This window comes from Lathamus discolor, chromosome 3 (genome assembly GCF_037157495.1).
Source record: "Lathamus discolor isolate bLatDis1 chromosome 3, bLatDis1.hap1, whole genome shotgun sequence".
NCBI classification, from domain to species: domain Eukaryota; kingdom Metazoa; phylum Chordata; class Aves; order Psittaciformes; family Psittacidae; genus Lathamus; species Lathamus discolor.
In genome coordinates, this window is record NC_088886.1 from 106,251,481 (window position 1) to 106,279,172 (window position 27,692).

At 45.1% G+C, this 27,692-nt stretch overlaps 1 protein-coding gene across 1 annotated transcript in view; it reads left to right on the top strand.

Moving 5' to 3' along the window:
* Positions 1-27,692, top strand: part of LOC136010190 (collagen alpha-1(XIII) chain-like) — a 67,066-nt gene that overhangs the window by 33,015 nt on the left and 6,359 nt on the right. Inside the window, exons 20-42 of the mRNA XM_065671006.1 lie at positions 472-504; positions 1,340-1,366; positions 1,999-2,061; positions 4,078-4,131; positions 4,579-4,665; positions 5,367-5,420; positions 5,584-5,628; positions 6,241-6,309; positions 6,870-6,893; positions 7,965-8,018; positions 8,554-8,598; positions 8,927-9,079; positions 9,902-10,000; positions 10,631-10,684; positions 11,495-11,536; positions 12,053-12,079; positions 13,967-14,047; positions 15,668-15,703; positions 18,200-18,253; positions 18,537-18,590; positions 19,448-19,483; positions 23,548-23,634; positions 27,477-27,515. Coding sequence (XP_065527078.1) covers positions 472-504; positions 1,340-1,366; positions 1,999-2,061; positions 4,078-4,131; positions 4,579-4,665; positions 5,367-5,420; positions 5,584-5,628; positions 6,241-6,309; positions 6,870-6,893; positions 7,965-8,018; positions 8,554-8,598; positions 8,927-9,079; positions 9,902-10,000; positions 10,631-10,684; positions 11,495-11,536; positions 12,053-12,079; positions 13,967-14,047; positions 15,668-15,703; positions 18,200-18,253; positions 18,537-18,590; positions 19,448-19,483; positions 23,548-23,634; positions 27,477-27,515 — 1,317 coding nt within the window. The remainder of the gene's footprint in view (positions 1-471; positions 505-1,339; positions 1,367-1,998; positions 2,062-4,077; positions 4,132-4,578; positions 4,666-5,366; positions 5,421-5,583; positions 5,629-6,240; positions 6,310-6,869; positions 6,894-7,964; positions 8,019-8,553; positions 8,599-8,926; positions 9,080-9,901; positions 10,001-10,630; positions 10,685-11,494; positions 11,537-12,052; positions 12,080-13,966; positions 14,048-15,667; positions 15,704-18,199; positions 18,254-18,536; positions 18,591-19,447; positions 19,484-23,547; positions 23,635-27,476; positions 27,516-27,692) is intronic.

Sequence of the window (27,692 nt, forward strand, 5' to 3'; positions counted from 1 at the left end):
GAATGAGGGGAAATAGCAAGAGCAATGATCTGGGGTACAAGCTGGCCTTTCTCAGGGTGCTTGAACTGATGTGTCTGGGATCAAGTGCTGAACTAGTTGTCTGGGCCTCTATCTTTGCATTCTTCAGTTATTTGACACTGTTCTGCTTGTTGGCCTTTGCTTCACTTGCAGGACTAAAATGGGGGGCGGTGGGGAGGGGTGGAAATCTGGTTGTCTTAACTGGGTTGTGCTCATGATGTCTGCATTTGGAGGAGCTCTTTTGAAAGCAGAGCCACTGCCATAGGTGAGCGACTTACACAGGGAAGGAGGATGAGTGCTGTGTGGTGTTAACAGCGTTACTGCTGAGTTTTGGAAAGGAAAAGATGTGGATTTCTCCTTTCTACTTCCACTTGGCTGATACTGTTTTGTTTTTAAAAGCTTGTGTCCGATTAATTTCAAACAAGGTGTTCCTGTCTTTTGTCTCTGTGGCAGGGCGCTCCTGGGGTGGCCACCGCAGGGATGAAGGTCAGTTTTACACTCCTCTGCAATGGCTTAAGTAGGGCACGCTTGAAAGCAAGGGCTGGAATTAGGAGATCGTAAGGCGCAGGAAAATGATCGGACAGCTCCCACTAAAGGGGAGTATCAGAACTGCTATTGGGTTTGGCAGAGATACTAGCCCGGTCTCCAGCAGCACCTCTGTAACTTTCTGTAACTCCCTAACTTTCTGAGCAGAAAGACTGGTGAACCCGTGGTACTCCGCAGCAGTCTCAGGATGGCAACAGAGCAAAGGGCCAGGTGCAGACTCATGGGGCCAGAAGTTATCTGGGGATCAAAAATGTGCAACAAGACAACAACCTAGTATCCAGATTCCTTCCAGCTGCTGGGGAAAAAAGGACACAAATAAGTTATTTCCAGGGCTGGTGGGGATGGTTTTCCTCCTTTGTGCCACATTGATCACGTATCAACACAGTCTCCCCCTAACCCCAGCTGCAACCACAGCTTTGCTCTGCTCCTGTGCACACAGAGCTAGGAGTAGGCAAATTCCTTAATGCTGGAGATGGGTCTTGTCTTACTATGCTCTCTTGTACCTGGTAAACCTTCTCTCAAAATACTGCAAGATGGTTACTCGGCTTTATAAAAGCCACTTGTCTGAGCCTTGCTGGTTTCTTACAGCTGGCTAATGAAGATAAACTAGGCTCCAGGCATAAATACTAGTATGCATTTAGAGTATCCTCATGCCTTTATTTAAAACCCAAGGCCTCCATAGATGAATGTTCTTTCCTCCCCTCTGATAGCTCTAGCAATATTTTTACTCTCTCCTCCAGTTTTTTCACTTTATTTTCCTGTTTCTCCCCGCCAGGGTGAGCCCGGGACGCCAGGAGAAAAGGTACTCGGAGAAGGTTTTGCTTTGAGCCTGCACTTCTGGTTGGTTTGTGTATTTTTTTTCCCCTCCCAGCGCAGCTGAGGTAGCTGAGCAATGGCTCTGTAGTTCCCAGTGCCCAAATCCAGGTCCTAATGATACCTGCCAGTGTAGGCAAAATGGTAGTAGCATACAGTGATGACAAGTGAGAGGGGGGCAATACTGCAAACAAATTCCCTTCCTTCTGCCCATGTCTGTATTTATGGGAATACTCTCCATCTGACTTCTTCCTTTCCTCGCTACTCCACAAAAAATGCACAACACACTTTGCTTAGTAAGTATGTTCCTCCTTCTTTTGTCCCCTTTTGCCTCCCGGTACTTCTGTGTCCACCAGGAGTCTTCCCAAACAGGGGGGCTGTTTATCTGTCAATGTACCATATGAACTGCCCTGCACAGCCCCTCTGTCTCAGTTTAGCGTGACCTGTTTTGAGTTCCCATGGTGGGCACAGTACAAAAATACCCCATCACTCTCCATCACTAAGCAGCCAGCTTGGTTTCTGAACAGCTGGTACCTCTTGTTTGAGGCTTGCTGGGTTATGTTACAGCATGCGACAGCCATATAACAGACACATTCTCTGTCTCTTTTCTTCCCCACAAAGGGAGATCCTGGAGTCCCAGGGAGGATGGGCCCCCCAGGTTTGCCAGGGAAGAAGGGGCAGCGGGTAGGACATTGTGTGTTTGGACTTGATGTCCTGGCAGTGCTGTGCTGTGTTCCCTGTGAGCAGGAGCTGGCGGGAGCCTGCTTTGTGTGGCATTGTTGTGCTTGCAGGGGATTATGTGTTCTTTTCTGGATCTTGCCCCCTTGGTGAAGTGTGTTTGCGTGTTCCTGCTTGCAGGAGGTGGGGGTGCTGGTGCAGGCAGGGCAGCATGAGATGCCTGTGATGTAGTCTTGCTCTGGGAATGATTAAGGACAGTGCTGCATCTTTTAACTCCAGAAATAACAGCCTAAAGAGGGATTCAGTAATCTGGCCTCCCTCTTAAAGAAATCTGCTTCTTTACACTATTGTTCAGGCAGCACAAGATGCTTTCAGTAGCCAATATGGACATGTGTATGGAAAACTAGTCCTTGAATGAAAAGTAGGATACCAAAAGGAGAGCAAGGCAGGATCAGGGACTCACAGAGGCCTGAGACAGGATTAGAGACCATACCCTTACAAAAACACCAAAGACAAACCCTTTTCTTTGGGTACAAGGTCCTGCAAAAGTTTTCCTTCTTTCCAAGGAGAAAAGCATTAATTTATGGCAGCAGTGTGCATGCTGTGGTAGCGGAGGAAAGCTGAGTAGGGGTCTTACAGGTGGCTGGAGGCCAAATTACCTAAAAGAAATGGGTCACTGCACTCTAGAATTGCCTGAAAAAATAAGATTGCTGCTAGTTGATTATTTTCCATGGAGCCACCAGTGCATATCTGTTCGTGGATCATTGATGCAAGTCCCCTGCATGTCGGATGTGTGCCCTTGAGTTCTAATGAGACTGGTCTGCAGCACCAGCCTCTGCAGGCAACAGGAGGAACTCTTTGCTAACCTGCTGATCCATTGTGCTGCTGTTGTAGAGAGCTAGGCACCTGCTGGGGGAAAGAGGTTTGACTTGTTCTATGTAATCTGTATAAGATTTTAAGTCTTGGAGGTTTGAGGATTGCAGTTAAGAGCACACCTGTTTCCAATGATCCATTTGCTGTTCATGGTGGCAGAAACCTCTGATAGCACTCTGTCCTGGCAAAATGCAGACTCCCAAACAGGACACTAGCTGAAAACCATGGGTTTAGCAGCTTGATGTAATGGGCTGAATAGAATTTAACTTCAGCACAATTTAGCTCAAATATTCAAAAGATAACCCAGATGTTATGGCAAACTATGCAAAGTCACTTCATCAAGTGAATGCTGGATGCCCTCTATTGCTCCTGCCCAGTGGCGTCCTCCATACTCCATGGTGCCCCATGCAGCTCAGCCTGCAGGCCTTGCTCTCCGGGCATTGTTTTACGCTGTCATCTCCTGTCTTTGCCATTTTTGCCACTTCTGTTTTAACTGCTTTTCACAACTGGTATGTGTCACTGAGCTTGGCTGCTAACTAAAACACCACACTGCTTTTTCTTCCGAGTATGATGAGACTGGGATTTAGAGTTAGGGAACAGGAGCAGGAAACGCCCCTTCGAAGAGGTGTGGAAATGTTGTTTGTGAGATCGTAGCCAAAGCAAAGCAGTGTAATTCACAGTGGTATAAGGAGGGGTGAAAACTGGGATGGACTCAAGCAGTGAACAGTTCCTGTGAAAAGAGCTGAACTCAGGGCAAGGAAAAAATCCTGCCCTCCCACTAGAATTCACCCTGGGCAACAATATGTCTGGGTATACGGAATGGGGAGAGCCTGTACTGAAGGACTGACAGGGAAAAGGGTTTAGCAGACCAGAGTTATAAGAAGATGCACGGTGAGGGATCCTGGACCCCTCTTCCACTGACTTTCCTTCGGAGAAAAATGGCAATGATGTGCAGAGATAGTCAAAAGGGTAGGAGAAGACATTCCCTATGCTAAGCAGGTATTGCTGCAGGATGCCTTATCTATGCCTAAAATAAAATCCCCTGGGGAAGAGAAAGAGGGTTTGAAAGCAGAAGCAGCTCAGCCTTTGGCTGCTCCTCCAGGATGGAGAGTCTGCAGTCAGACCCAACAGCGTCTGTTTTGCCAACAGGGTGAGAAGGGACGAGCTGGTGACCCTGGGCTGCCAGGACTCCCTGGCATGAAGGTTTGTATCTTCTCTGATTATCTATTTTAGGAGGGATGGGGGTGGAGGGACTCCAGAGGGGAGACATATCAAAAAAAACATTATCAGGTGGTTTTATCAGCTCAATTTCAACAGTAAAAGAAAAAAGTTGTGTTCAAACTGGAGGTTGGGGGATGAGGTCTATCCATAGGCAGCTTTATGTGGCCCCGGGGAATAAGGGCCACTAAACAGCACTGCAGCCAAACGGATGACGATAGCTGTGACTGCTGGCAGGGCTCTTAGGTGGAGGCCCCAGGCAGAACAGTATTGCCCTGGTTCCTGGACAGCTGGTGGCTCTGGGGCAAGTGATGTTTCTGGTCTGATGGACCTTGTCTTGGACCCTGTCTGTCTAAGCCAACAGTTTGGCAAGTAAAATTATGGAGATGGAGAGACTGAACTGACACATGGCTTGGTCTTCCTTGCAAACAGGGAGAGAAAGGAAATGCTGAAAATGCTTTGGTGGGAGGTAAAGGAGAACCTGGCCCTCCAGGTCTGCCTGGGCCTCCTGGACCAAAGGTGAGTGGTTTTTTTCTTCCAGTGAGTTGCGTGTTGTGAGGGACTGTGCTGAACACAAGGTGTATAGGAAAGGACGAAGGTTGCATTCATCTGTGATTACCTCTGATTACATTCTGAAGGGATATCAGGTTCTGCAGAGTGTTTTGGTTCTGTTGTTTTAAATGCTGAAGGTGAGAGAATTTGTGAACTGTATTTCTGTGCGGAAAATACCCTCCTTGTACTCAAATAACTCCCCTCTAGGCTCTGTGAGAAACCAGTTGCTCAGAGTTAATGACAGCCTCTAGTCTCTGTGTCACCTGAGGCAGGATGGACACAGGGAGGCAGGACAGAGGCCCTCCAAGTCTCCTCTCCCCTTCCTCTTCTACATCCTTAAGGAGCAGCAACAGTTAAATCCTGCTCCTTGGTGAAGGACGCCAAGAACTTCCAGTCTCAGATGTACTTGGAACAACCCTCCTGTCCACTTATTTGGTTCTGAATTGGGTGCTTTCCTTTACGCTGGATACTCCTTCTGTACTGGGTAGAAGAGAAGGGCACCTAGTGTGAAGTCATGGCAGGAGATTTGGATTACCGAGGAGAAAGGGACACATGGCAGGGAGACTTAGCTGAAGCAGTTCTTCCTCCTGGAAATGCAAAGCCAGCAGTGGAATCACACCCCTTCTACACAATACAATTCCATTCCTTTCCTTTTCTCTTTCCCTCAGGGAGAAGCTGGTGACATTGGCCGGCCTGGTGCTGCAGGGTCACAGGGGCAAAAGGTACAGAGTGCTTCCACACAAACCAGCTCCAGGCTCTGGATCTGCAAATTTGTTCCTATGTGTACAAAACTTAGCTGAAAAGGACTGGCAGAGAACAATGATTCCTGGAGTTCAAGCAAGTGAAGGGATAGGCTTTGATAACAGCATGTTTTTCTTGTTACAGGGGGAGCCTGGTTCACCGGGAGACCAGGGACCCATGGGCCCAAGGGTAGGTGTCCCTGCAAGAGCACTCTTCAAGAGTTTTGGCCCTTCAAAGGGGTCTAAGGATAGTGAGGCCACACTGACAGTCTAGACTGGGCTTCTGCCTTCTTGACAGGTGGTCCCACTGTCACTAAATGTTCTTATAGCTGGGCATTGTCTAAGTTTGAGACAGGACATTTCTCCACTCCATGCCCTCATCAGAAGACACCCCCACCTTAGCGGATAAAAGTCTTCTGAGCCACTTCAAGGTGACTGCTCCACTGATTTGTAGGAGGATATGGATTTGGACACCCCAGTATGAACTCAGGCCCTTGGCATATCAGGAAAGGGCAGCAGGAAGGTGTTTGGTGCATGCTCACATCTGACAATCCAGTTCCTGGATTCTGGCCTCTACCAGGTTTGATGATCATGGCATAGTGATGGTCTAGGCTTATCTAGCTACACTTCCGTAGTGTTTCCTCTATAAAATGTGATTTTTAAGAGCTTTGTTTAATGAATTAAAAACTGGAGGCTCATGAAACAGGCCTTTGTAAGAACCCCTTCTTCAGAGTGAACCAGCTTTGAGTAGCCCATGGGAAGGGCAATCACCAGGTCTTGACTAAAGAGCTAAATTTTGCAGGGCCCCAAAGGAGAGCCTGGGAAGGATGAAATGATGGACTATGATGGTAACATCAGTGAAGCTCTCCAGGTGAGCAACTGCCCTTCTGTGCCATTAGGTGTCTGCTGGCTACTTTACTGTTTCCTAGGGGATGCAGACAACTAGGAACAATGTGGATTTGCTTCCTTGGCAGTGGCAGCAAAGGGAAGTACTTGGCTGTTCCATAGTCCTCTTTATCCCACAGCTCACTGCAAATAGTGTTCCGGTAAATACTTGTTCACCTTACTTTGCTGATGCATTAACACTGGTGGATGTAGAGGTTATGTGAACCCTCTCAAGAGCGGGCCCATGACATCAGGTAGATGGTGAATGAAAGGACTGCAAAGCTTCCTCAGAAATGTGCACTGATGATGTGTGGTTAGCAAGCCTGTGCCCAGCTCTGGATTAGCCTGACTTCCACTGGGAAAAAGGTGAACTTGTAGTATAACAGCTCCATGGGACTCAGAGCTTCTGGTTTTGCTTTTGTTCATTCTGTAGGCTCCTTGCTCATTTGGGACAGTGTTACATTAGTGGAGAACAAATGGCATCTGTGAAAAAGCTTAGCTTTCCAATGGCTGTTTTCCATTCTGATTTTCTTTTTCTTCCCTTAGGAAATACGAACTTTGGCCTTGATGGTGAGTTCTGAGCTTTGCTGCGTGGTTTTAAACAAGTAGCCATATGTCCATCCTAAGCAGATGGCCAGACAATTTAGGTGCAGGTAAAACATTTGGCTCTTGCTTTTGGGAGCTGAAGTTGGGACAGGTGACAGCTGAAGGAAGAGCTCATCTTGCCTTCTGGTCTTGGCACTTGAGTTCTTATCAGGCACTTAATTTGTCTGCTTTAAGAGGTAATACATGCTGCTCAGAACTGGGAGTGACCAGAAGGAGCAGGGAAAAGCAAAGTGGGGCTGACTTAAACAGATTAAAAAGAAGCTTTGGGTACCTTGAAAGAAAGCTTATATGAGCAATCTGTAGTGGACACTTTCTGTGATGGGATGGGAGGACATGTCTTCAGGGTTGATAGGAATAATTTGACATAACAGTCCTGCACAAAAGGGATAATTTAAAATAGAAGTGACTACAAGCCTTTTGAAGACAAAGAGAGACAAAGTAGTTATTTGAGCCAAAATAAGATAAAAAGTGTCCCTGTGTTTTGCTTCTCAGGACAAGAAAGGTGGTTAGGAAAAAAAGATGTATTTCTAAAGGGCAGTATGACAAGGTAACACAGGTGTAAGTAGCATCACTTTCTAGACCAGACTGTTCCCTAGGTCTCCTAAAAGTGGTAACTCCCAAGACTGATCAGGAGATCTGCTCAAAATACTAGGCCATCTAGCTCTGCTTAATCTGTGCTTGACATCGATGTAGTAGTGTTTCCTATGACCTTTTTTCTAAAAATATACCTTTACAGATAGGAAGGGAAAAACCTTGTTCAGTTCATCTTGGTTTCAGGAGCAGAGAGTTGTGGTCATTTTCATTTTTTTTCAATGGACATGTAAAGAAATACATACATATCAACAACTCACTTTGGACTGGCCTGCTGCTCACTCAGGACTCTCCATTGTTTGGCTTTCCAAGCAAATACAATTTTAGGAGTCCCTTGGAAAATTCCCCTGAAATTTCCCCTTAAACTCAGAAGAGCTGTTTGGTTTCAAAACACGAAAATGAAAGCCCTGTTGATAATCTGAAAATGAGTTTTTCTTTATCTAGGGACCCCCAGGACTTCCAGGTGTGGCTGGGCCTCCAGGGCCTCCAGGACAGAAGGTATTTGCTCAGTTCAGCACTCTTAGAGCTAAGGGAAACACAGGACCGGTCCAGGCATAATCTCCCATCCCAGCCCTCCCCAGTATTCCTGCTTTCCCTGTCCAGCACTATCAGACCGTCCTGCTGGCCTCTCCACTCCTCCTCATGCACAGTATCATGAAGATCTCTTTTTCCTATAATAGTAATGATGTGAAAGATGTGGAAGATGAAGGATCATTTCTACGTGTCCTTCCATTTAGGAAGAAACTATGGGAACTGATCTCTGTGCAGGGATTGTGTTGGCTGGGGACTATGTTATAGCACTGGTGCTGTGAACTGTCAAGAAAAACAAGGCTGGTGGAATTCGTAGGCAGTCACACAATGTATTGTTTCAACAGGGGTTTCTGTGTTGGGTTTTTTTTTTCCCTGTGAGTATTAGTTACCAGAGTTCCTGCAGACCATTTCTGTAATGGCCACCCTTCATCATCATAGTGCTGTGCAGAAGGAGTCAGAATAGCTGCTTTCAAGCTGCAAAAGTAACTATTCTGTGTTTCAGGGTGAAATTGGCTTGCCAGGTCCTCCAGGCCATGACGGAGAAAAGGTAAGGCGTGGTGCCTCTGTGGACTGCTCTTCTTCAGTGGTCTCATCTGGAGTTAGTATGTTCTATCTCTGTCACTGACACTGCACAGTTGCTTTTCCCACAGGCAGGGGGACAAATTATTTTGATTGACAAAAATGAGCATTAATTTATCAAAGTCCTAACTTATAAGGAGTGGCTGCGATAGCACGGCAAGTCTACTTTGTTCTGCCCATGGCTCCTCAAAGGACATTACTGTGAGTGAGAGGATGAGCAGCGAAAGAGGAATCACTTAGCAAGAGTACCTTTTATCTGTAAATGTTTCACTTTGTGTTGTGGGGATTTCTTTTAGGGACCACGCGGCAAGCCTGGAGAAATGGGCCCCCCTGGCCCTCATGGACTGCCAGGAAAGGATGGACCCCCTGGAATAAAGGGAGAGCCAGGCCATACTGGGGTCACAGGAGAAAAGGGCGATAAAGGAGAGCCAGGACAAGCTGGCTCACCAGTAAGTAAATTGAAGCTTCTTGAAGTATTGCTGGCTATCCAAGGTTATGGGGCAGGCCCTGGAACTTCTCAGATACCTCAGAGCCCCTCTGAGGTGGGTGCTAGAGGCACCTTATTGTTACTGTATGAAGTGTGCCAATACAGAAGTGAGGTCATAGCTCCCTGGCAGATGTGTTGTGCATCTTGCTGGAGTGGCTGTCCCCAGCTGCCTACCGTGCTATTTGGGCACTGTTGTCACTTCCCCAGCTTGCTACCTGGTATATTACGTAAACTGAAATACCACTATAAGCAAGCAGGCCTGACTGTCTGCAAGACAGCTGAGGTGCCAGTACACACACCCTCCTAGAAAGGCAACTGCGTGGATTAACCCCTTACCTCCCTGCCACTAACTGGGGCAGAGTGCCCAGTCTCCCAGCTTCAGTCTGTCACAATTTCTGTGTCTTCAGCACTAGTCATGAGCATTTTATGCAATGAGTTTCTGCCTCTCTTAAAGATAACTAAGGTAACACTCTTGCTGTCACAACAGCTGGCTACTGGAGAGTCACTTCAAGCACGGACTCCAGCAAACTGCGTAACTGAGCAGAACATGGAGGCAGGAAAGCAGTACTTCATCCCCACTGTGGGAACTGGCACTTCCACAATGACAGGAGGGTGTTCAATCATTTGAACATCCAATTTCAATACTAGTGAAGTCCTGCACTTCCCTGGGGTTTTCGGCATGTTCTTGGGATGACCAGAGCCAGTCTCAGCTCTTGCAGTGATGTCTCTTACGTCTGCCTGACTTAGTCTTGCAAAAAATCCACATATCTTTCTTGATCTGTAGGGTCTTGCTGGCTCCACTGGAGAGAAAGGCGAGCGGGGTTATCAAGGGATGCCAGGACCATCAGGATTGCCAGGTCCCATTGGACTTCCAGGATTAACAGTAAGAGTGAAAAAGACAGGCTACTCTTTCCTGCTTGACAAGCAGAAAACAGCAGAGAGCAACACAGAAGGGTTCATTTCCCAAAGTGCTGAGTATCTCAGGAGCCTCAGACTACTACCCTTTGGTTAGGTGCTTAGGTGTCATTGAATGTCTGCAGAGTCTCCAGTAGCAGGCAGGGGACCAGCTGGGCTCCTGCTCCCATTGCTGTTTGGAGGTGCTGGCTCTGACAGCTGCTAGAGCCTCTGTGGTTAAGTCAGCTGAGACACCCAGTTTGCTGGCAGCATGACACTATTGCTGACCTGCTTGCCATGCCATCCCTTCCTTAGAGGTGGTAGTCCAGCAGAGAAGCATTGGGCCACTGTCGCTGAAAGGCAAGCAAAGTCCTGTAGCACTCTCCTTGCACAGCCAGAAGGTACCATTCCTAGAGCCCTCCCTTTTTGTAGGGTGTCTGCTCTGGAAGCAGAGGTGCAGGAGAGCTGCAGGGAGGCTGTTTATGAAATGTGTGGTATGTTCCTACTCCTCCTTTGAGGAACTGCTGCTTGCTAGCACATGGGTGGTTCACAGAAGGCTTCCGATGGAGTGAGACTCTAGAGGGCAGCTGGTGGTGACAGGATCTGTTGTTGTGTGCAGGGAGAGAAGGGTGAGCCTGGGCAGCGTGGAGACAAAGGAAATCCAGGAGAATCGGTAGGTCATCTTTCTCATTTTTCCTTCTGCAATCTCAGCAGTAGGGGAGGGCTGATTTGGCAGCAGAGCTACTGAAAACCAGCACATCCCACCCTCTTATGACACACCCTTCACTGAGGACAGCAAGCTTCATCTTGTGGGTCTGACTTGCCAGCTACATCTAGCTCCTGATGCCTTTCCCTTACACAAGAACAGTCTTACTCATGACAAGCAATCAATAATGAATACCTAGGGAAGAACAGAGGATCATGGAAAGCATAGCAAATACTTTCCTCAGCATTTGCAGTTAAGGGATTTCCTGAACAACACTTACGTGTATCTACATATATATGTATTTTGGGTTCTTGAATTTGTCCGTCCTCCCCTCAAAGCTCACCCCTAGCTTTTGAAGCATCCTGCTGCAAGGAATCCCACAGGATATCAATACACTCTTCCACATGTGTAGAACCAGCCACCTTCTTTCCTACGTTTTGAAACAGCTGCTAGCTGTTGACCCTCTGCTTCCTTGCAGGAATGCTGGTAGAGTAGTGGAAGTGGACCTTTATCTGAAAAAAAATCACTGCTTTCCCTCCTCCTAAATATCTGCAGCTGCTGCCTAACACTCCCCAGAGTCCTGCTGCTGCTTCTCAGCCATTCTGTCCTGGGCTGCTGCCACTTCCTAATGCAGTACTTAGGGAGAGTCCAGGTTTTCAAGCCTGGTAGAGTTCTGCTACACAGGCTACCCTGTGCCCCGCTACCCCTTTGAGCAGTTCCCCTTCACCTCTGAGGGCAGCAGATTATGACAGTGACTTCTCTTGCATTGCTTTCTAGATATCTGGACCCCCTGGACCCCAAGGCCCACCAGGACCTCCAGTAAGTTCTGAGTGATTCACCTGAGGTGCAAGGCACTGGGGGAATGAGGATAAAGCAGAAACTATCTGGGGAGGATTCTGAGTGGAGAAAACAGCCAGAAACACTGCAGCCTTGAAACAGGAATGTGCTTAGTATCACTTCCAAAACCACCCCCCGGGGTAGGTCAGAGCTATGATGGGCTGGGTAGGTTAAGAGAAAAGGTTATGTTAATCTGAGATGAAAGGGAAGACAGTAGCGAGATGGGATGGATGGGATTAAAGGGATCAACTACAGAAATGGTTTTAATAGCAAGCCTGGCCCAATATCAAGTTGTTCTTGGCGAGAGCTTCCTCATTACCAGAGGAGAACAGTACATGAAGTGCCCTTTACACAAATCAAGAGGCCTTCAGGCTAAGCATTTGTGCCCTCACTGTGACAGAAAGCAAAAACTCTATACTGCACACTGAACTGTGATACCTGGATTTTAAAGCACATCCTTAAACATTACTCATATCTTGTCTCTCATCTCAAATACAGGGTCTTCAAGGTCTCCCAGGACCGAAGGTAAGGCTGCAAAACATTAAATGCTGAAACTTTACTAGAATTGTCCCAGCTGCAAGAATTCCCTTCAGTAATCACTTCCCAGCTTTCAAACGTTACTTTTCTTCCACCTTGGTTAAGAGGACCAGTCTTTCTGGATATTTCCTTGAAGGAATTGGATTAGCAGCTCTCACTTTAGGACCCAGAAAACTGGTCATTTGTAGTTTTCACCCAGAGAAGTGGGAAGTCACTGGCCCTTGGAAATCTTCCCATGAGAACATAGTTGAAATTGTTGCTGAAGAGTGAAGGACTGTACAGCGGGATGAACAGCCTGTCATATAATCCTAAGTAACTGAGCTCTAGCTTAAAATTAGCCAAGTTCTACACCCTGTAAATTCGGCTGTTAAACCACTCAAGAACTTCACTGTTCTCGCTGATGAGAAGCTTTTTCATCTCCATCTAGGTATGTTCACGCTCAGCCTGCACCATTGGTTTGCCTGCTGTAAAATGGTACCTAGATAAAAAAATACTTGGGTGGAAATGCTCAAGGAGAGCTGCAGTTTTCCCATGACACTCTTGAAAAAGACTGGAAAATCTAGAAAGTGTCTTAGTTCCTCTGGTTATACTTAGTATTTGGCTACCAGTGCCATCTGGGTGCTAAGGGGGTGGTATATTTATCCTGATGCATCTTTTCTCCAAGTGTTGGTTACAGATAGAGTTATCTATCTTGCTCATCTGTAACTCACTAGCCACTGCTATCGAGTGTCTGGGAAGCTTCCGTAGGATGCAGTTGTCTTTGGGCTGTGGGCCAAACAAATACAGGTGAAAGTCTGGCACAGCACGGGCTGGATTATAGGCAGAGGAAGTACTGCACCAGTTTCTCCTTGAACAGAGGATCTGTGTAGGCTTAATTAACAGGTGCAAGGAGAGTCCTGTGTGTGGAAGTTTTTGTCCCATCTCTGTGACCTGTAATAAGCCTTTTTGTAGTGAGTTTTTCAGTAGTGGGGAGAAAGAGCATTTTATACCCTTTGCAGATATGTCAGAAACAAGTAACTCTTCCAGGTATGTGCTCAAGCCAAACAGTGCTGCAGGGCAGTGATGCATGGCTCTATGGAAACTGGAGTCCTGTTAGAGTGAGCCAGCAATGTGATGTCTTAGAGTTGTAGAAGAGTACAGCAAGCAGGCTTACTGTTTCTGTGTGAACTTGGTTCTCCTAACACTGCTGTTTCAAAATACAACCAAGATAATGTTATAAAATGTTTTATGAACAGGAATGGGGGGAAAAAGCTTTGGGTTGCATTTTGAATTTATGAAAATAGGAGTATTTTGTTTAATACTGTATTATATGTATTATATATACGGTAATATATAAAACAAAACCTGCTTTATAATTTATAATACAGAATTTTACGAATACAGTTGGAAAAGGAATGATGAAATTATTTTTCCCCAAATGTTGAAACTGATGCCTTTGCATTACAAAAGTCTTCCCAAAAATTATTTCAGTATGATTTTTCTTCAAAGCTCATAGACCTCTATCATTCACTTCCAATGAACCCACATCTTAAAATGTAAACCCACCCTATCAGATAACTTCTGGTTACTTATTTTTATCTGACACTCCCTGCAGTAGCAGAGAGAGCAACACAGAAGTGAGCTCAGTTCCCTTTTGAGCATCTTTACCCACTGGGCCTGAATCTCCTTCTACTGCCATGGACCTAAAACACGTGCTCACACAGAGGTCATTTGACTGATACTGGGTTTCTTCAGATTGGGCAGAGAATCAGGCTAAAGCATTGCCCTGCTGTCTCTTGTATTCTGTCTGTTGTTTCAGCACTCCCTGAAGGGAGGGATGTTTGTTATATAAGTGGTGTTATGGTGGGTTTATTTTCTGCTCCATCCTTCCTTTAGGGGGAAGCAGGGATTGATGGAATGAAAGGAGAGAAGGGTGCCCAGGGTGAAAAAGGAGACAGAGGGCCACTGGGATTACCCGTAAGTATCCAGGAAGCAAGCAGCACTTTATAAGCCAGACTTATATCAGCTGTAAAAAGATCCCTCAATAGGAGACGCACGCAGGGATTTGATATGTAAAGTCAAAGAAAAAGTTGAGCTATAAATAACTGTGCCTTTGCTTTTTAAACTTAAAGCCTCAATTTCTTCACAGACCCTTCATCTTTTAATCTGTTAAATAAATCAGTGATTAATTCTTCCTGCTTCTGGCAGGAATTGGAAAAACAAGCAGTAGATTTGCTGTGGGTTCTTTGCACTTCAAGCCAATGGGGCAAAACCAGAGACAGAAGTCAAAAAGACAGGGAAAACACCTTCCCTGCCATTTGTCACCTGGGCTAAGCTTTGTACAGAAGCTTGGAGGCTCTGAATGCATCCAGCTTCTTCACTAGCCAGTACTTTCCTGTTACTTCTGCAATGAAATTGATGCTTTCTCTGACAGAGTAGAAGGAAGCTGTGTTCCCTGCTCTATGTGAACTCAGTCACATGAGACTAGTGTTGGTGCGCTGATCAGCTTAGCAAGGAACAGCAGCTTTAGACACAAACTGGAAGACTTTGTGAAGCTCTTAGCTCACATCTGCTAAAACCCTCTTCACCCACTGTCTGAGCCAACAGCTGACAATGAATTAGTGGTAACTCAGTCCCACCCAGTTGCTCTGCCAGCCCCCAGGTTCTCTCCTGGTGACAGGAGAGTCTGGTGGCAGAGCACACGGTCTCCCTCTGCTGAATGTGCTGCCTGGAAATAAGCACCACAAAGCACATCTGTTGTACTGTACGACTTTGTCATCCTGGGTTCAATCACCCTGATCCCTTTTCCCTGACATTGGCTGAAATGTGCATGTCTTTGTTTGTAAAATGTTTTCCTCTTTTAGTTGTGCTATTCAGCAGTTACCTTCTAGGGCCTGGATGCATCTCATCTAACTCTAGGCACTCAGATGAGGTTATCACAAGTGTATTCAGTGTGGCTCCATGCAGAGCCAGTGGGGAGAAAAGGGTGCTTTTGGAAGGCTCGAATGCAAAGATTGTGCCTCTGTGAAAGAGTGAGAAGTAAAAATACATTTCCCATTTTCCCCTGAGAAATGCAAATGGAGACTTTCTGTGTAAAGTTTTTCCCTCAAGCCTGTGTGGTATCAGGATACAGGAAGGAGCTCCTTTTGACATGCTGAACAGAAGATGCCCCAGCAGTTATCCTGACAAGTTTACCAGTGTGTCAGGGAATGTACTAGCTGGTTCTCCTACAGCAGTGAGCCCCATGAGAAACCAGGGTCCCTTGGCTTTTTACGTAACTTTTCCTGAGCTGTGGAGGGGGCAAGACTGGCTCAGAAGTGCCCTCTTAGAAATGCATTCTTAAGGGGATCTGAAGTTAGTAGGTTACAGGTTGCAAGCTCCAGGTCAACATTATATGTATTCGGTGTTGTTATGTTTTTGTTGGTTTGCTTGTAAGTACCATCACCTGTCCTTGAGATCTTAATTTTTGTTTATTGCAAGCATATGTTTGTCTCAAGTCACTGCTTCACTCACCTCTCCCCTCCCCTCTCATTTCCCCTTCACCCTCCTCCCCTCTCCTCTTGCCTTGTTTTTGTTAACCCTCCCCCATCTGTTCAGGGTGCTTCAGGTTTAGACGGCAGGCCTGGACCACCGGTGAGTTCCATTTCTCCATTACCCTATGTTCCTCCTCCCCAGTATTGTGATTTGTCTCGTCTCTTCCACCAGAGTCTCGTTTACACCAGGAATAACCTTCTTTTCTCCAAAGCAGGCTTGGGAGGGGCGGGGGCTAAGCTTAGACTGAGAAGTGATGTCATATACTTGTCTTTTTTGATGCTATGAGTCTGCATGGATTCTGGGATCACAGCCTACTTGTTCCACTTTATCTCAATAACAAGATGAATGAAACATCTGCATGGTTCCATGATGCTCTGTTCTCCTGTCCTCTTTATTCTTCAGGGTTTCCATTCTGTCTTTCTCCACAGTAATCTTGCTTGCCACCTTTTCACACAGTAGCTCTTCAGTTTTGTCTGAGGCATAATAATACTGTTGTGTTTTGTCCTGTCAGCAAAAAGCTTTGTGCGTTGTTTTCACACACAGCACTTAAGGCTGCATTGCCAACGGTTGCAGGTATGCTTACAGGTATTTCTCCATAACCTGGTAAGCGTCTCACCACGAGGAGAATTTGCATCCAAAAGACCTTCTGCAAGCAGGACTAGCCCTTCATCTCTTGGCAGCAGAATGCCATGCAACTTCAGCAACTCTGCCCATGCTTTCTTTAGTCCCACATACCTAGGAGTGCATGGTGGAGTGTGTTCTGATCTAGTACAGACATTTGATGGGTGGTGACACCTAATAGTGGAGCAGAAAGATGCAGGATTCCCACTTCTTGTTGCTAACTGACTGCGAGATGTGAAGGAAATAAACTCCTTGTGCCTAAGCTTCTCAGCCTGTCAAACTCATTCTGAGACAAGTAATGCCAACCTGGTTCTGCAAACCATTCTGATATTCTTGGATAACACCTGTTAAAAAGGGCCAAATATTTTTAATCCCTCTTGGGAAGTCACGCATCACCTATGTACAATCCATTTCACTTTTTAAAAAGAAAAAGCAATTTCTCCTCCTCAGCGTAGCTGGAAACAATTCAGCTGCTCTAACTTCTGAATCTGAACGGCAGCTTAAACACCAACTTGTTATGGGAAATTGCAAATTTATTTGCAGGTGAGATCTTGATGTATTTCCTGGCACTAAATGATCTTAAAATGATGTATATGTGCAGGCAATTAAGATTTCCATGATGTGCATGAACCTAAGGAGCGTCTGATTTTTTTCTCTCTTCCTTCACTACACTGAAGTTGTGTGCTGTATGAGCTACTTCTGTTCTGCAGATCTTAACTTTTCTGAAAAGCTCTCCTGATCCATGAGTCATCTTGCTCTCACTGGAGGGGTTACTTTAGTGACTAAGGATTCCAAGCTTATATTAAAACATGCAAGACCTTTTTCTTTAAAGCTGTAAGAAAAAGACTTCCGTGTTCCTGAAGCTTCCTCCTTTGTTCTTCCTAGAAGGCAGGTAATTGGCCCCCAAAATATCCCTCTACTAAGGCTCTGTGAAGGAACTGTAGAAGGACTTTTTAGCAAAGTTCTCGCCATTTTAAAAGTATGTGACGTAGGGTAAGGAAGGCAAACACCTATACCATGTAGCTAGGTGGGTGCACTGCACACTGCAAATTTGAAAGCTATACTTTATCTAGACTGCAGAATGTAGTCTGGGAGAGTTGTAGGAGACCCTCCAATGGGGAGTATTCCACAACAAGTTTAAGGGGTCTATAAAGAGTTGAAAGTGCCTGAATCTTTTTCTTAGCCAGGACTATTGTCTAACTGCTATATCACCCATATTAAAGACAAGCTTTGACTGGGCTAATTTACCAAAGTCAAAGCAATTCTCAGCAGCACTAGGAAGTAAGGTTGGTATGCTTGTGGGAGGTGGCCCCTGTGTCAAATGGTTAGCAAAAAGACTAGCTTTTCCCATTAGCACGATTGAGAGCCTGGTGGAGGGACATAAATGGCAAAAAGCGAACAGGAGGACTAGGACTGAATGATACCCCTCATAGAATGCACCTGCATTCAACTCTGCAGCATGGCATCTTTCAACTTGCATGACTGACTGGCTGCCTGCCACCAAGTAACTAAATTCTTTCATTTTTGTTCAACTCAACTGTCTCTAGGGGGGAAAGAAGGTAAGGAGATAAAGAAAAAGAAAAGGGCTTATTATGTATCTAAATGTCCTTTATTGTGCTACAGCTTTCAACCTTGTCTGATACAAACTAGGGAGAAAAAAATCCCTCCTGTAGAACTGGTAGAAATGTCTGCTGTAACAATTGTCAAAAGATAGCTTCAAAATTAAAAATAAAGCTCTTTAAAATGGTGCTGGTGTGATCTTAACATAGCAGTTCCCATGTTCTTCAAATTGCCTGTTACAACTGCTTCAAACCCATCACCACCAGTACTGAAAGCTGTAGTGGTGCTAGATGTCTTCTATTACCACTGTCCTTCCCAGCTGTGCTTTTTCCTAAACGAGCAGCAATGTCTCCTGGCTTTAATGAGGCCCTGAAATAAAAATGTCCTGATGTGTTTTCCTTCCTACAACTACAGGGTACTCCAGGACCAATTGGGGTTTCGGGACCAGCAGGACCAAAAGGAGAAAGGGTGAGTTTGCATCAGAACTGACCTATGCTCTGTAATTTCTCTGAAGATACCACATGTCTCTGGGATAGAGAACCTCTAGGTTTTTCTAGAGCTGGAAATGCTCATTCCTTGTGCATATTAGACCATCAGCTGGGCCTCCTCGATTTTTGAGTATCTCATCCTTGTGGGGTGTTTAGGTGCTTTAAAATGCATGTCTTCCATAGTGCTGCTGTAGCCACTGCTATGCTGCCTGTTTGTACTGAATAGGAATGTAACAATTTCTACTCTTTTGTCTTCATTTCAGGGTAGTAAAGGAGATCCTGGAGTTGTAGGACCAATGGGGCCAGCAGGGCTTCCCGTGAGTAATGGAGTACCAGGATTTGTTATCTAAAGTGTCCATTTCCTTGCTGTGGTTGATAGCTTCAGATACAATACAGAATTTGCCATTTCAGCTAGGTTAGGTGTTAAAGAACTAAAGTTACAAGCCTGTGTACCCTATGGGAGCAACAGAAATTGCCCTGTAGCTTCAGAGCAATGATTCACAATGAGGCAGATTAAGCTGAACAGAAGAAACTGTCAATTCACTTTGGTTCTGGAACTACCAAAAGAAGCTGCATGGGACTCCCAGGATATGTATGCTGCTTTTGAACACATCTGCTCCGTTTATCTTTGCGCAGCTTGGGTGCCCGCCTTCTACTTGTCTCAGAGGGCTCTGTCTTGTCATCGCAGTGACAAAAGCTGCCTTCAATGAGATTAATTACACTCTCTGGGATTACTTTTTGCAAAATGCGGCTAGTGCAGGAGCTCTAGTTTTGTGTAATTGGAGCTGCTTCGTTGCTTAACACAAAAAAGGAAGTTTGCTGCTTTTTTCAAGGAGTGAAAAAAGTTTAAGAGAAACTTTTTACACACAGCACTTGATGCAGCTTTGAAAGTGCTGTGTGTGAAAACTTTCATGAGAAACTTAAAGTTTAGAGAACTGCATTCTCTAAACTAGTTGGGTTTTATCTGAAGAACCCATACAGTAGTAATAGTAGTGGTATTACAAGCCGGATGGTCTAATGGGGGACAAGAGGAGGTTGTCTGCTGGAAAAGTGGGGGTTTTTTTACCATAGAGCAATCAGTACAAATGGAAAAAATAAACTCCCGGTCACACATCCTTCTTTTTGAGGGGACTGCTTGTCTTAAAATATTTCTTTTTGTGCTAACTCATTTCAGGGTTTACAAGGCCTACCTGGGGACAAAGGAATCCGGGTAAGATACCAAGCAAATTTCTTGTATGTAGTTACTAACATCTTCACACAATAACAGACTCGTTAACACCTGAGCAGCCTCAGGTAGCCAGCATGCAATTCTGTCTGCTAAACCTTCATATAAGTAACTTTACAAACTTGTTTTTAGAAGGCGATACCTGTAGCTCATATAATCTCCTGGGACATTGCAGTACATCTCTCTGAAAGCTATGGGGTAGGGGTTTTCTAACATGCTCATTGTTGTCACAGCTCTGTTCTCACTGAAGCATGGGACTTCATGTGTAGTAGAGCTAGGGCAACATGGCTTACTTTAGGAAATGCTGCTTATCTATTTAGTGATGTGTGTAGGGATTCCCATGAGAATTAATTGAGGCGAAGCCATCAAATCTTACTGTGTTAAATTCCCCCTGAAGCATGAAAAAGAAGGTTGCTCTCTAGCAAATAATCCTCCAGAGAATTTGGAAGATGGAAATTTGGAAAAGATGAATTAAATTTGCCTACATTAAAGAATCAGACATAAAGTCTCCTCAGGCATTGTCCTGAATGTGATGGTGAAGAGTTGGGTCAAAACCGACAGTGTGAATGGCTGCTTTTCTGTCATACAACCTGTGTTGTAGAAAAATACACACTTCTAAAAAGGGCTTATTGAGAAACTCCTAGCTTTTTCATCAGGTTTTCCCAAGGAACTTTTTGGCTGTTAAGGCTCAGAATCTTTTTGATAAAAACCATTTAAAGCTATAGTTGAATATAATTTATATTTGGAAATATAAATGACTTCTGGATTTGAGTCTTTGTAAGATTACAATTGTATAAATATGTCAAGCAGTTCAATGTAGCACCCATGTATATGTCTTTATGCATATAGTCTCACATACATATGCACCTTCTCTTCATAAGAATCTGGTATCACCTAAGTTTATCTGAAAACGTAAAGTTTCACAGTGCATGTGCCCGTGTCATTTCATTATATGAATTTGCTTTTGATACACAGTGGGTGTTCTCTGTCCTTTATCTGCAATGTATTTATGACCTGACTCTGCACAGAATGGGCAGTTTTGGAAAGCAGTAGCCAATTGGCATCTTAAACTAGGGGAGAAAGATCCAAGTTTCATGGGAGCTTAAAAGTTCTCCCCTATTTTAATCATTGCATTTCTGGCTTTGCTCCTTAACTTCCTCTTCACTAAGATGTACTTTGTTTTGTTCATGTGGCTTCTAAACAAAAAGTAACTTTAACAGAACTCCTAGACTTTTTCAGTTGGTTTTTCAACTGGGTATCTTATTTATTAGCTGTAGATAGGATTTCTTTGAGCCCTCAAATAAAAATTGGAGAAACTGCATCTCCTTCTAGAGGATGATTTGGAAAGCATGAGTGGGAAACTCTGCTGGCCCCTTGAAGCACACATACATTTTGCCTCACTGCAACAAATATTTCGAAACAAAAAAATGTGAGAAACTTGAGACTGTAAATGGGCATTTGCACTATCTTTGCCCGTGGAGCCTAGAACATAGCACTTTTTTGTACAGGAGCTTCCCCTCTCTCCTGCCCCTCTTCAAAAGTCGTGAACAGGCCACTGCTAGTCACAGGAGTTAAACAACAGTTTTGCTGAGTCCCCTTTATACAGCTGTTCTGTCAGCATACCACTATCCCTTTGAAGTCATTAGAGACATCTGACAAGTACCATTTAGCAGAACTGGACACAGTGCCAGTTCCCTAGGACTGGCTCTGCAGTCCGGTATCCCCAGCTGAGCTCCAGGTCTCCCCTACAGTGGGACACATGGCTTTTGCATCAGAACCTCCTCAAGAGCATGGGGCAGTCTCTCCCAAATACAGGTAAAACTATGGTGGCAATTCAGCCACTGCTGACCTGTTCCATAGGGGGGTGGGGTGCAACACTGGCCTCTTTGGAAGTGGGAGATGTGTTCATCTGAAATGCCTCTCTTTCTTTTTGACAGCAGCAGTATGCGTAGCACTTTAATCTAAAGATTTTCAGTGTTGAGGACATTAAAAATGAGGATCCACTTTGTTAAGCTCCCAAACAGTTTGCCAAAATCCTCTGTTATTTTAGGCAGAGCAGTGCTAAGTCCCAGAAATGCTCCTGCTGCCCTTTGTTCAGAGTGAGAGATGACCATAGCTGTATCTGAGAAAAGGCAGAGACAGCACCGTGGCACTAGGTAGAAATGGGAGCAGATAACCTTTCAAGTAACCCAGCTGAAAAAGTGTAAACCCTGAACTCGTGCTACCAAGCTGATATCTTCACTGTTATTTTAATGCCTGTGTTTTTTCTTGTGTGTATGTGCGTCTTCCTCGCTCCTACAGGTCCACCTTTGTCCCCTTTATCCCTTCCTCCTCTTCCGCCATTCTTCCTGGTTCCTTCCTCCGTCCTGCAGAGCAACCCATGCCACATTTTCCTGGATTATCCTCTGTGTTCCAGTGCTTGGTTCTGGGTGCCTTCTCCTCATTGCCTCTCCTCTCCCATCCATTTCTCTTGCCAGCTTTGGGTTTAACACTTTTAGTTTTTTGAAGAAGAAACAGCAACCTGTGCTGTCTGATTTTATCCCTTAATTCTTTTAACCCTCCCCACAAAGATCCTAAATTCAGTTCCCTGTGCTGCAGCTCCTTCCCATTTTATGCTCAGCAGCTTTAAGAATTTCTTCCGTTATATGTAAAGATTTGTTATAGATATTACTGACAAATACCCACGCAACACCCTGCCTTGGCTGACCTGCTGCAGGTGGGAAGTCTCCTCCCTTGGTGAAGAGGGGCAACAGGGCAACTGGGCATTCTCTCAGCACCTTTTATGGCTGGCTTTCATTGCCTTAATGCTGCCCCTCCACAAGAGAGCAAGTCTCCTCTTTGGCTGTGATTCTTTAATTGTTTCCTCCCTGTCCTAGCTCTGGTGTAACTCAACCTGGAGCCTGCAGAGAAATTGTGATATCAAACCATTGTAAGAATAGCACCTTCCTCGGGGTATGTCAGTGCTGCCAAACAAGAGGGCCAGGGACCAGTCGCTCCCCTATGGTTGTACTGCTGAGGACCATTCCTTTGGCCAGAAGGTTTTTTTTGGGAGCAACAACTCAGAGCATCCCAAAGGACAACCAGGCTGTGCAGATGCAGACTGTGAGGGCTGAGTACTTCCTTCCTGCATTCTCTGGCTCTTTTATTTAGCAATGCTGATGCACCCCAGTGCACAAACCACTGTAAGACTCGGGCAAGCACACCTATTCAAGTTAAAGCTTTGCTGCTCTGGGATACAGAACTAATTTTAAATCCTAAAAAAAAAAATTAAAACTCCCAACCTTCCTTCCCCACGAGAACCCACCCCCCAAAACAAAAAACAAACCACGCCAGCTTTTAAGGAAGAGCCAGCAACCACTGGTGGCAAAGAGTTTAATTAAACAGTTTAAGGGAAAGCTTCTAAACACTCGTTTACATTACGGATGAGAATTCAGAGCAGTAAGAAAAGTACAGTCAACACAGGGCAGCTGTGCCAGCAGAGCCTTCTTACTGCAGCAGGAGAGCCTGCTTGGGGTCTGCTTCAGGCATTGTCTGAGGCACTAGGCATTGCCCCTGTGGCATTGGAGGAACCCAATGAGACTGAGACGAGGTGGCACACTGGTGGCCAGGAGTCTTTTCCCAGGCTGTGTGCCTAGGGTCAGCCAGTTCTCAGAAGGTACGTCTCTCTCTGAATGTATACTGTGCTGAACATAAAGGCAGCCCAGAGAAGCAGTCTCATAATGACGGTATTGATGGAGGAGTTGTGCTCCTCTGGCTCACTATAGGCCTGTCCTTAAGGTTCAGACACACTTGTAATCCCTTTGATGCAGAGCCCTTACGGTCTATCAGTGTGGGCTTTTAGCAATGACCAATGTGTTTATGCAGCTAAGTAACAATTAGTAGCTCCATACATTGTTTTTCACTTAACATCTCGAAGGGAGATTTCTCTTCCTTTAAAATGTTTCCTACATGTTTATCTTTTTTTAAACTATCACTGACATTTGTTTGAAATGGATGATCCTAAAGCTTTTGTGTATTCTTTTTTTCTTGGACCAAACTATTATTTACAGGGGGAGAGGGGCAAGAAAGGCTCTAGAGGGTCTAAAGGGGATAAGGGAGACCAAGGAGCGCCTGGATTAGATGCACCCTGTCCGTTGGTATGTTCTGTTTCATCAAATGTATTGTTTTAAGATTCGTTGATGGGGAAGAAAGAAGGAAATCATAACATAAATAATGGTCTTGCAAAAGTACAACACTCAGATAAAGCCCAGCCTGGTTCCCACTGCAATCTGTGGCAAAGCTGCTTTCTTCAGTGGGAAACCACTGATCCTCTGGGCAATCAGTCTGTTGAGTGACCATAGTTATATTCCTTCCTCTTCCAGAGCACACAAAGGTTTGGGATACACGGGGGTGTCCCATGTGTGTGCTGGGAGACCAGGTCTTTCTCCTTTGTGGATAGAGCCCTGTGTCTCCTGTGCTGGCTCTTCTCTGGAGATGTTTAATGTCATCGTGTCTATGTAATGGCAAAACCTGAATGCTGTTTTTCTTGCCTTGGAATAATGGCCAGCTGATGTGGTCGCCTGGGAGTGATACAGGGCACTTGAGCTGCATTACCCAGAGGGAAAATAAATATCAGTTATTTTTAATGGGATATGTTTCTGTCAAAATATATTGTCTATAAATCTAGACAAATTAATAAATATAAGAATATGTATACATTTTCATCTAAACTCATATGCTGCAGCAGCAAACACTGCCAAAAATCATAGGAGTACTTGTGAATCATACATCTAGAAATCCAGCTGCTGGGTTTTCTAGGGAGGATAGGGAGAATGGATGATTTCAGGATAGGCGAAACACCATTCCCATCCTCTCAGATTTAACTCAGAGAAGTATCTCCTGACTTGCAGATTACAGAAAAAACAGTAAGGAACACACTACTATTGGTTCAACAAACACAACTAAAACTGCAAACATGGGCCATCTGTGTTACGGGTATGCAGCAGAGTGCCCTGCGACAGTCCCAGATGGGGACTTGGCCTCTCCTCCCATGACATGGAGGTGACTGGCATTAACTGAAATAACGATAGTGGTTGATTTCATAAACAGGGTCTCCGAGGTTTTAAAGGCGAGAAGGGTGAGCCGGGGTTACCTGGGCTGGACGGCCTGGATGCCCCATGCCCATTGGTATGGTGTACCTTCCCTTTCCTACATGCCTGTTTGCTTTTTGTATCTTGGTTGTCACTTTCTAATACCTCTGAATAGGTGCATGCCATAGAAACATCTGGCAATTCCTTCTTTACCTATTCCCACCCAAGCTGCATTACGCTTCTGTTGTCAGAAACAGCCCCTTCCCTTTGTGCTATGATTCACAGCTGCTGCCAGCATTACCTTGTGGCATGAGGAAAAACATAACAGGAATGTGAATTTATTTACAACTGCCTCAATACTTTCTTTGTCTTCGCTTCAGTATCTTTCAGTAGACTAACATACAAAGAACTGCCTCTGCACTGGCTTGGCTTTCTAGCAAGGAGCTGCCATGCTCATGTCCTTCATTAACTCTATTTTTAAATACTTGTACATGGCTAGCACAGCCTGACACTGCTCAATATTATCTCAGTCAGCCTATGCATTAATATGACTGAAAAAAAGTTATCCTAAACATATTAACTGGATACTTATCTCCCTTGATTTCTGCTAGATGATTCCTATTTGTGACTCTCCCTAGAAGTCCAAATGGTCCCATAGCATCCAAGAAACTTGAATGTGGAATTGCCTGTTCCCGTAATACATTGGAACTTGTACTCCCATGCCCCTTGGGCCCTTGTTTGGCATGACTATGTTTGCTTGAGGGTGGGCATTCCAAGCTTTATGCTTACTTAAAAGTGTTTGACGCCATTTGCAAGGGATGGGATATCAGTTGGTTCAACTAACTGGAAAAATATGTCCCAGATGAAAAAAGCCATATTCAGTTGGGAAGGTTTTCTTGGTTTCCTGAGGAAACTACCCCTGAAATTAAAAGTCTTTGTTGTTTGACCTTTGTGAAGATCTAACATTGGTCTTCCTTCCAGCACTCCATCCTTTCGAGGAGTGCTGTTGTCTCTTTGGTAGACTACCTTTCTCTTTATGTCTCTGCTCTCAGGATTCACCCCACGTGGCTGTATTAGAACGTACACTTCTTTTCATACCCATTTTTGTTAGTGGAAACTTGACAAAAAAATTTGTGAAATAGAGATGCCATTGTTTTTTCTATATATATAGTGTTCTGGCATGCAAGCTAGCTTGGGAACGTGAATAAGCATGGGTTTAGATCCAGTATGGTTAAAAGCTTAGCATACAGCTGACACATCCATGTGTGTAACTTGTGGAGGCCGTGAGCTCATGCTTTACACGTCTGAGATATGTGGAAGGAGATACTTGGTACTAATAAGCACGTTGCATTTCCATTCTTGGCAAATTCGCCTGCAACAAACACTTCCTTGTGACCCTGGTCTTCCTTTGATCCCTGAGATGTAACCCCCTGGCCTCCCATTCCTTCATACACCTAACTTCCTATCTCCTCCTGCAATGCACTACACAATCATTCCTACCACCACCAGAGTACCAATGGGAACACCACAATTTACCTGTAATTCAGTATTTCCACAGTGTGGGGGGTGAGGGAGGAAGTAGCACAAGGAGGGCACAGTCCAGAAAATGCATTTGAAAAGCAGTATGTTTGTAGCATCATGGCAACAGTCAGTTCATCAGTCCCTTGAAGGTGCATCTCCTTTAAATAGTTTATTTCTTGATACAGTACCATGCATTTGCTTTTCTGTTTGGTGTTTTTTCCCCTCTCGCCTTCACGAATGGGATGATATGCACTTCAGATCTCTCACACAGTACTTGAAGAAGTGACAACTAAGTTGTTTCAATAAAGAAATGTGCATGCATTGTGCGCTGTACAAGTTCACTCCCTGCTCCTGAGTTTTCCTGGGGAATAGCAACAGCCCACGAATCTGACACACAGAGCAGAATTTTGGGGCTTCTCATGTCAGAGGTGTATCTCCTTACATCTGACTCCGTCTCCTGCTCAAAAGCAGGAGATTAAGCGTCACTGACATAATTCCTCGCTTTCTCACATCAATTTAGGCTTCACCGAGATGAAATTAATGGCAGTAATTCACAAAAGCATTTCCCAACAAAACAGTCTCAGTCTTTCAGAAGCACAGCCCTTAAAGCATCCAACCCTCTTTAGCATTCAAATGAAACAGTCACATCCCCACTTTGGGATGTGTAGTCCAAGACTTCAGGGTTGCAGAAGTGCCAGTGGAGTTTTGCAGAAATCTCACTGACTTGGTTGAGGCAAAAGCCCCCTCTCAGGGAGTCAGCTGAGACCTCCGCAGCCAGCACCTGGTCTGCCCTGCTGCTTGCCTTCCTAATTTCACTGGCGCAAGATCTCAGAGGCAAGAGGGGGCAGCTGGGCAGTCTCTCACATGATAAATCAAACCCTTTAACAGGGCAGAAAAGAAATGGAATTTTTCTCCAGACTCCCCTTGGGACCCAAGGTCAGTGCTGCCTGTTTGCTATAACCTCAGCATTACAGGGTCAAGCCCGATGACACAGATCAGCCATCTCGTGCTTTCCAGTGCCAACTTCCTGCAGTATTTTTCTAGCTGAATGGGACCTCCTGTGTTCCCCCCTACCTTCAGGGGAGCCTAGAAAAATACCTTCCTCAGTGAAGAATGAGAATGAGCCTACAGATCTCATGTACGTAAGTCCTTGCATCACCTGCAGGCAACCCCCCATCTTCAGCCCCAGCCCCTGCTTCAAGCTACACTGATTACCTTAGCCAGAAGACAGGGTCATTCCAGAAGGGTGAGGAATATCTTTCAGGCTATTCCTCCAGCCCTGCTCCAGACTGTTTGTTGCAGCTGTAATAGTTAACCCATGCCTTCTTTCCTCAATCTTAGTGCTATTTTCTTGTCCTAAACTGCTATTTCATCCATTTTTTTTGCAGGGGGAAGATGGCCTTCCAGTTCAAGGCTGCTGGAATAAGGTAAATCCTGCAAGTGGTGTGCCTGTGCTGAGCTGGCAGTGCTACAGGTCCTGCTGATGTTTTGCAATGAGTCTTGCTAAGATCAAAAGAGGTGTGGAGGCATGCCTGAGATTTCCAGGACCACACCCCTGAAAGCAACAAGCAGAACTTGTCCTCCTTTGTATATCGCAGTTTAGC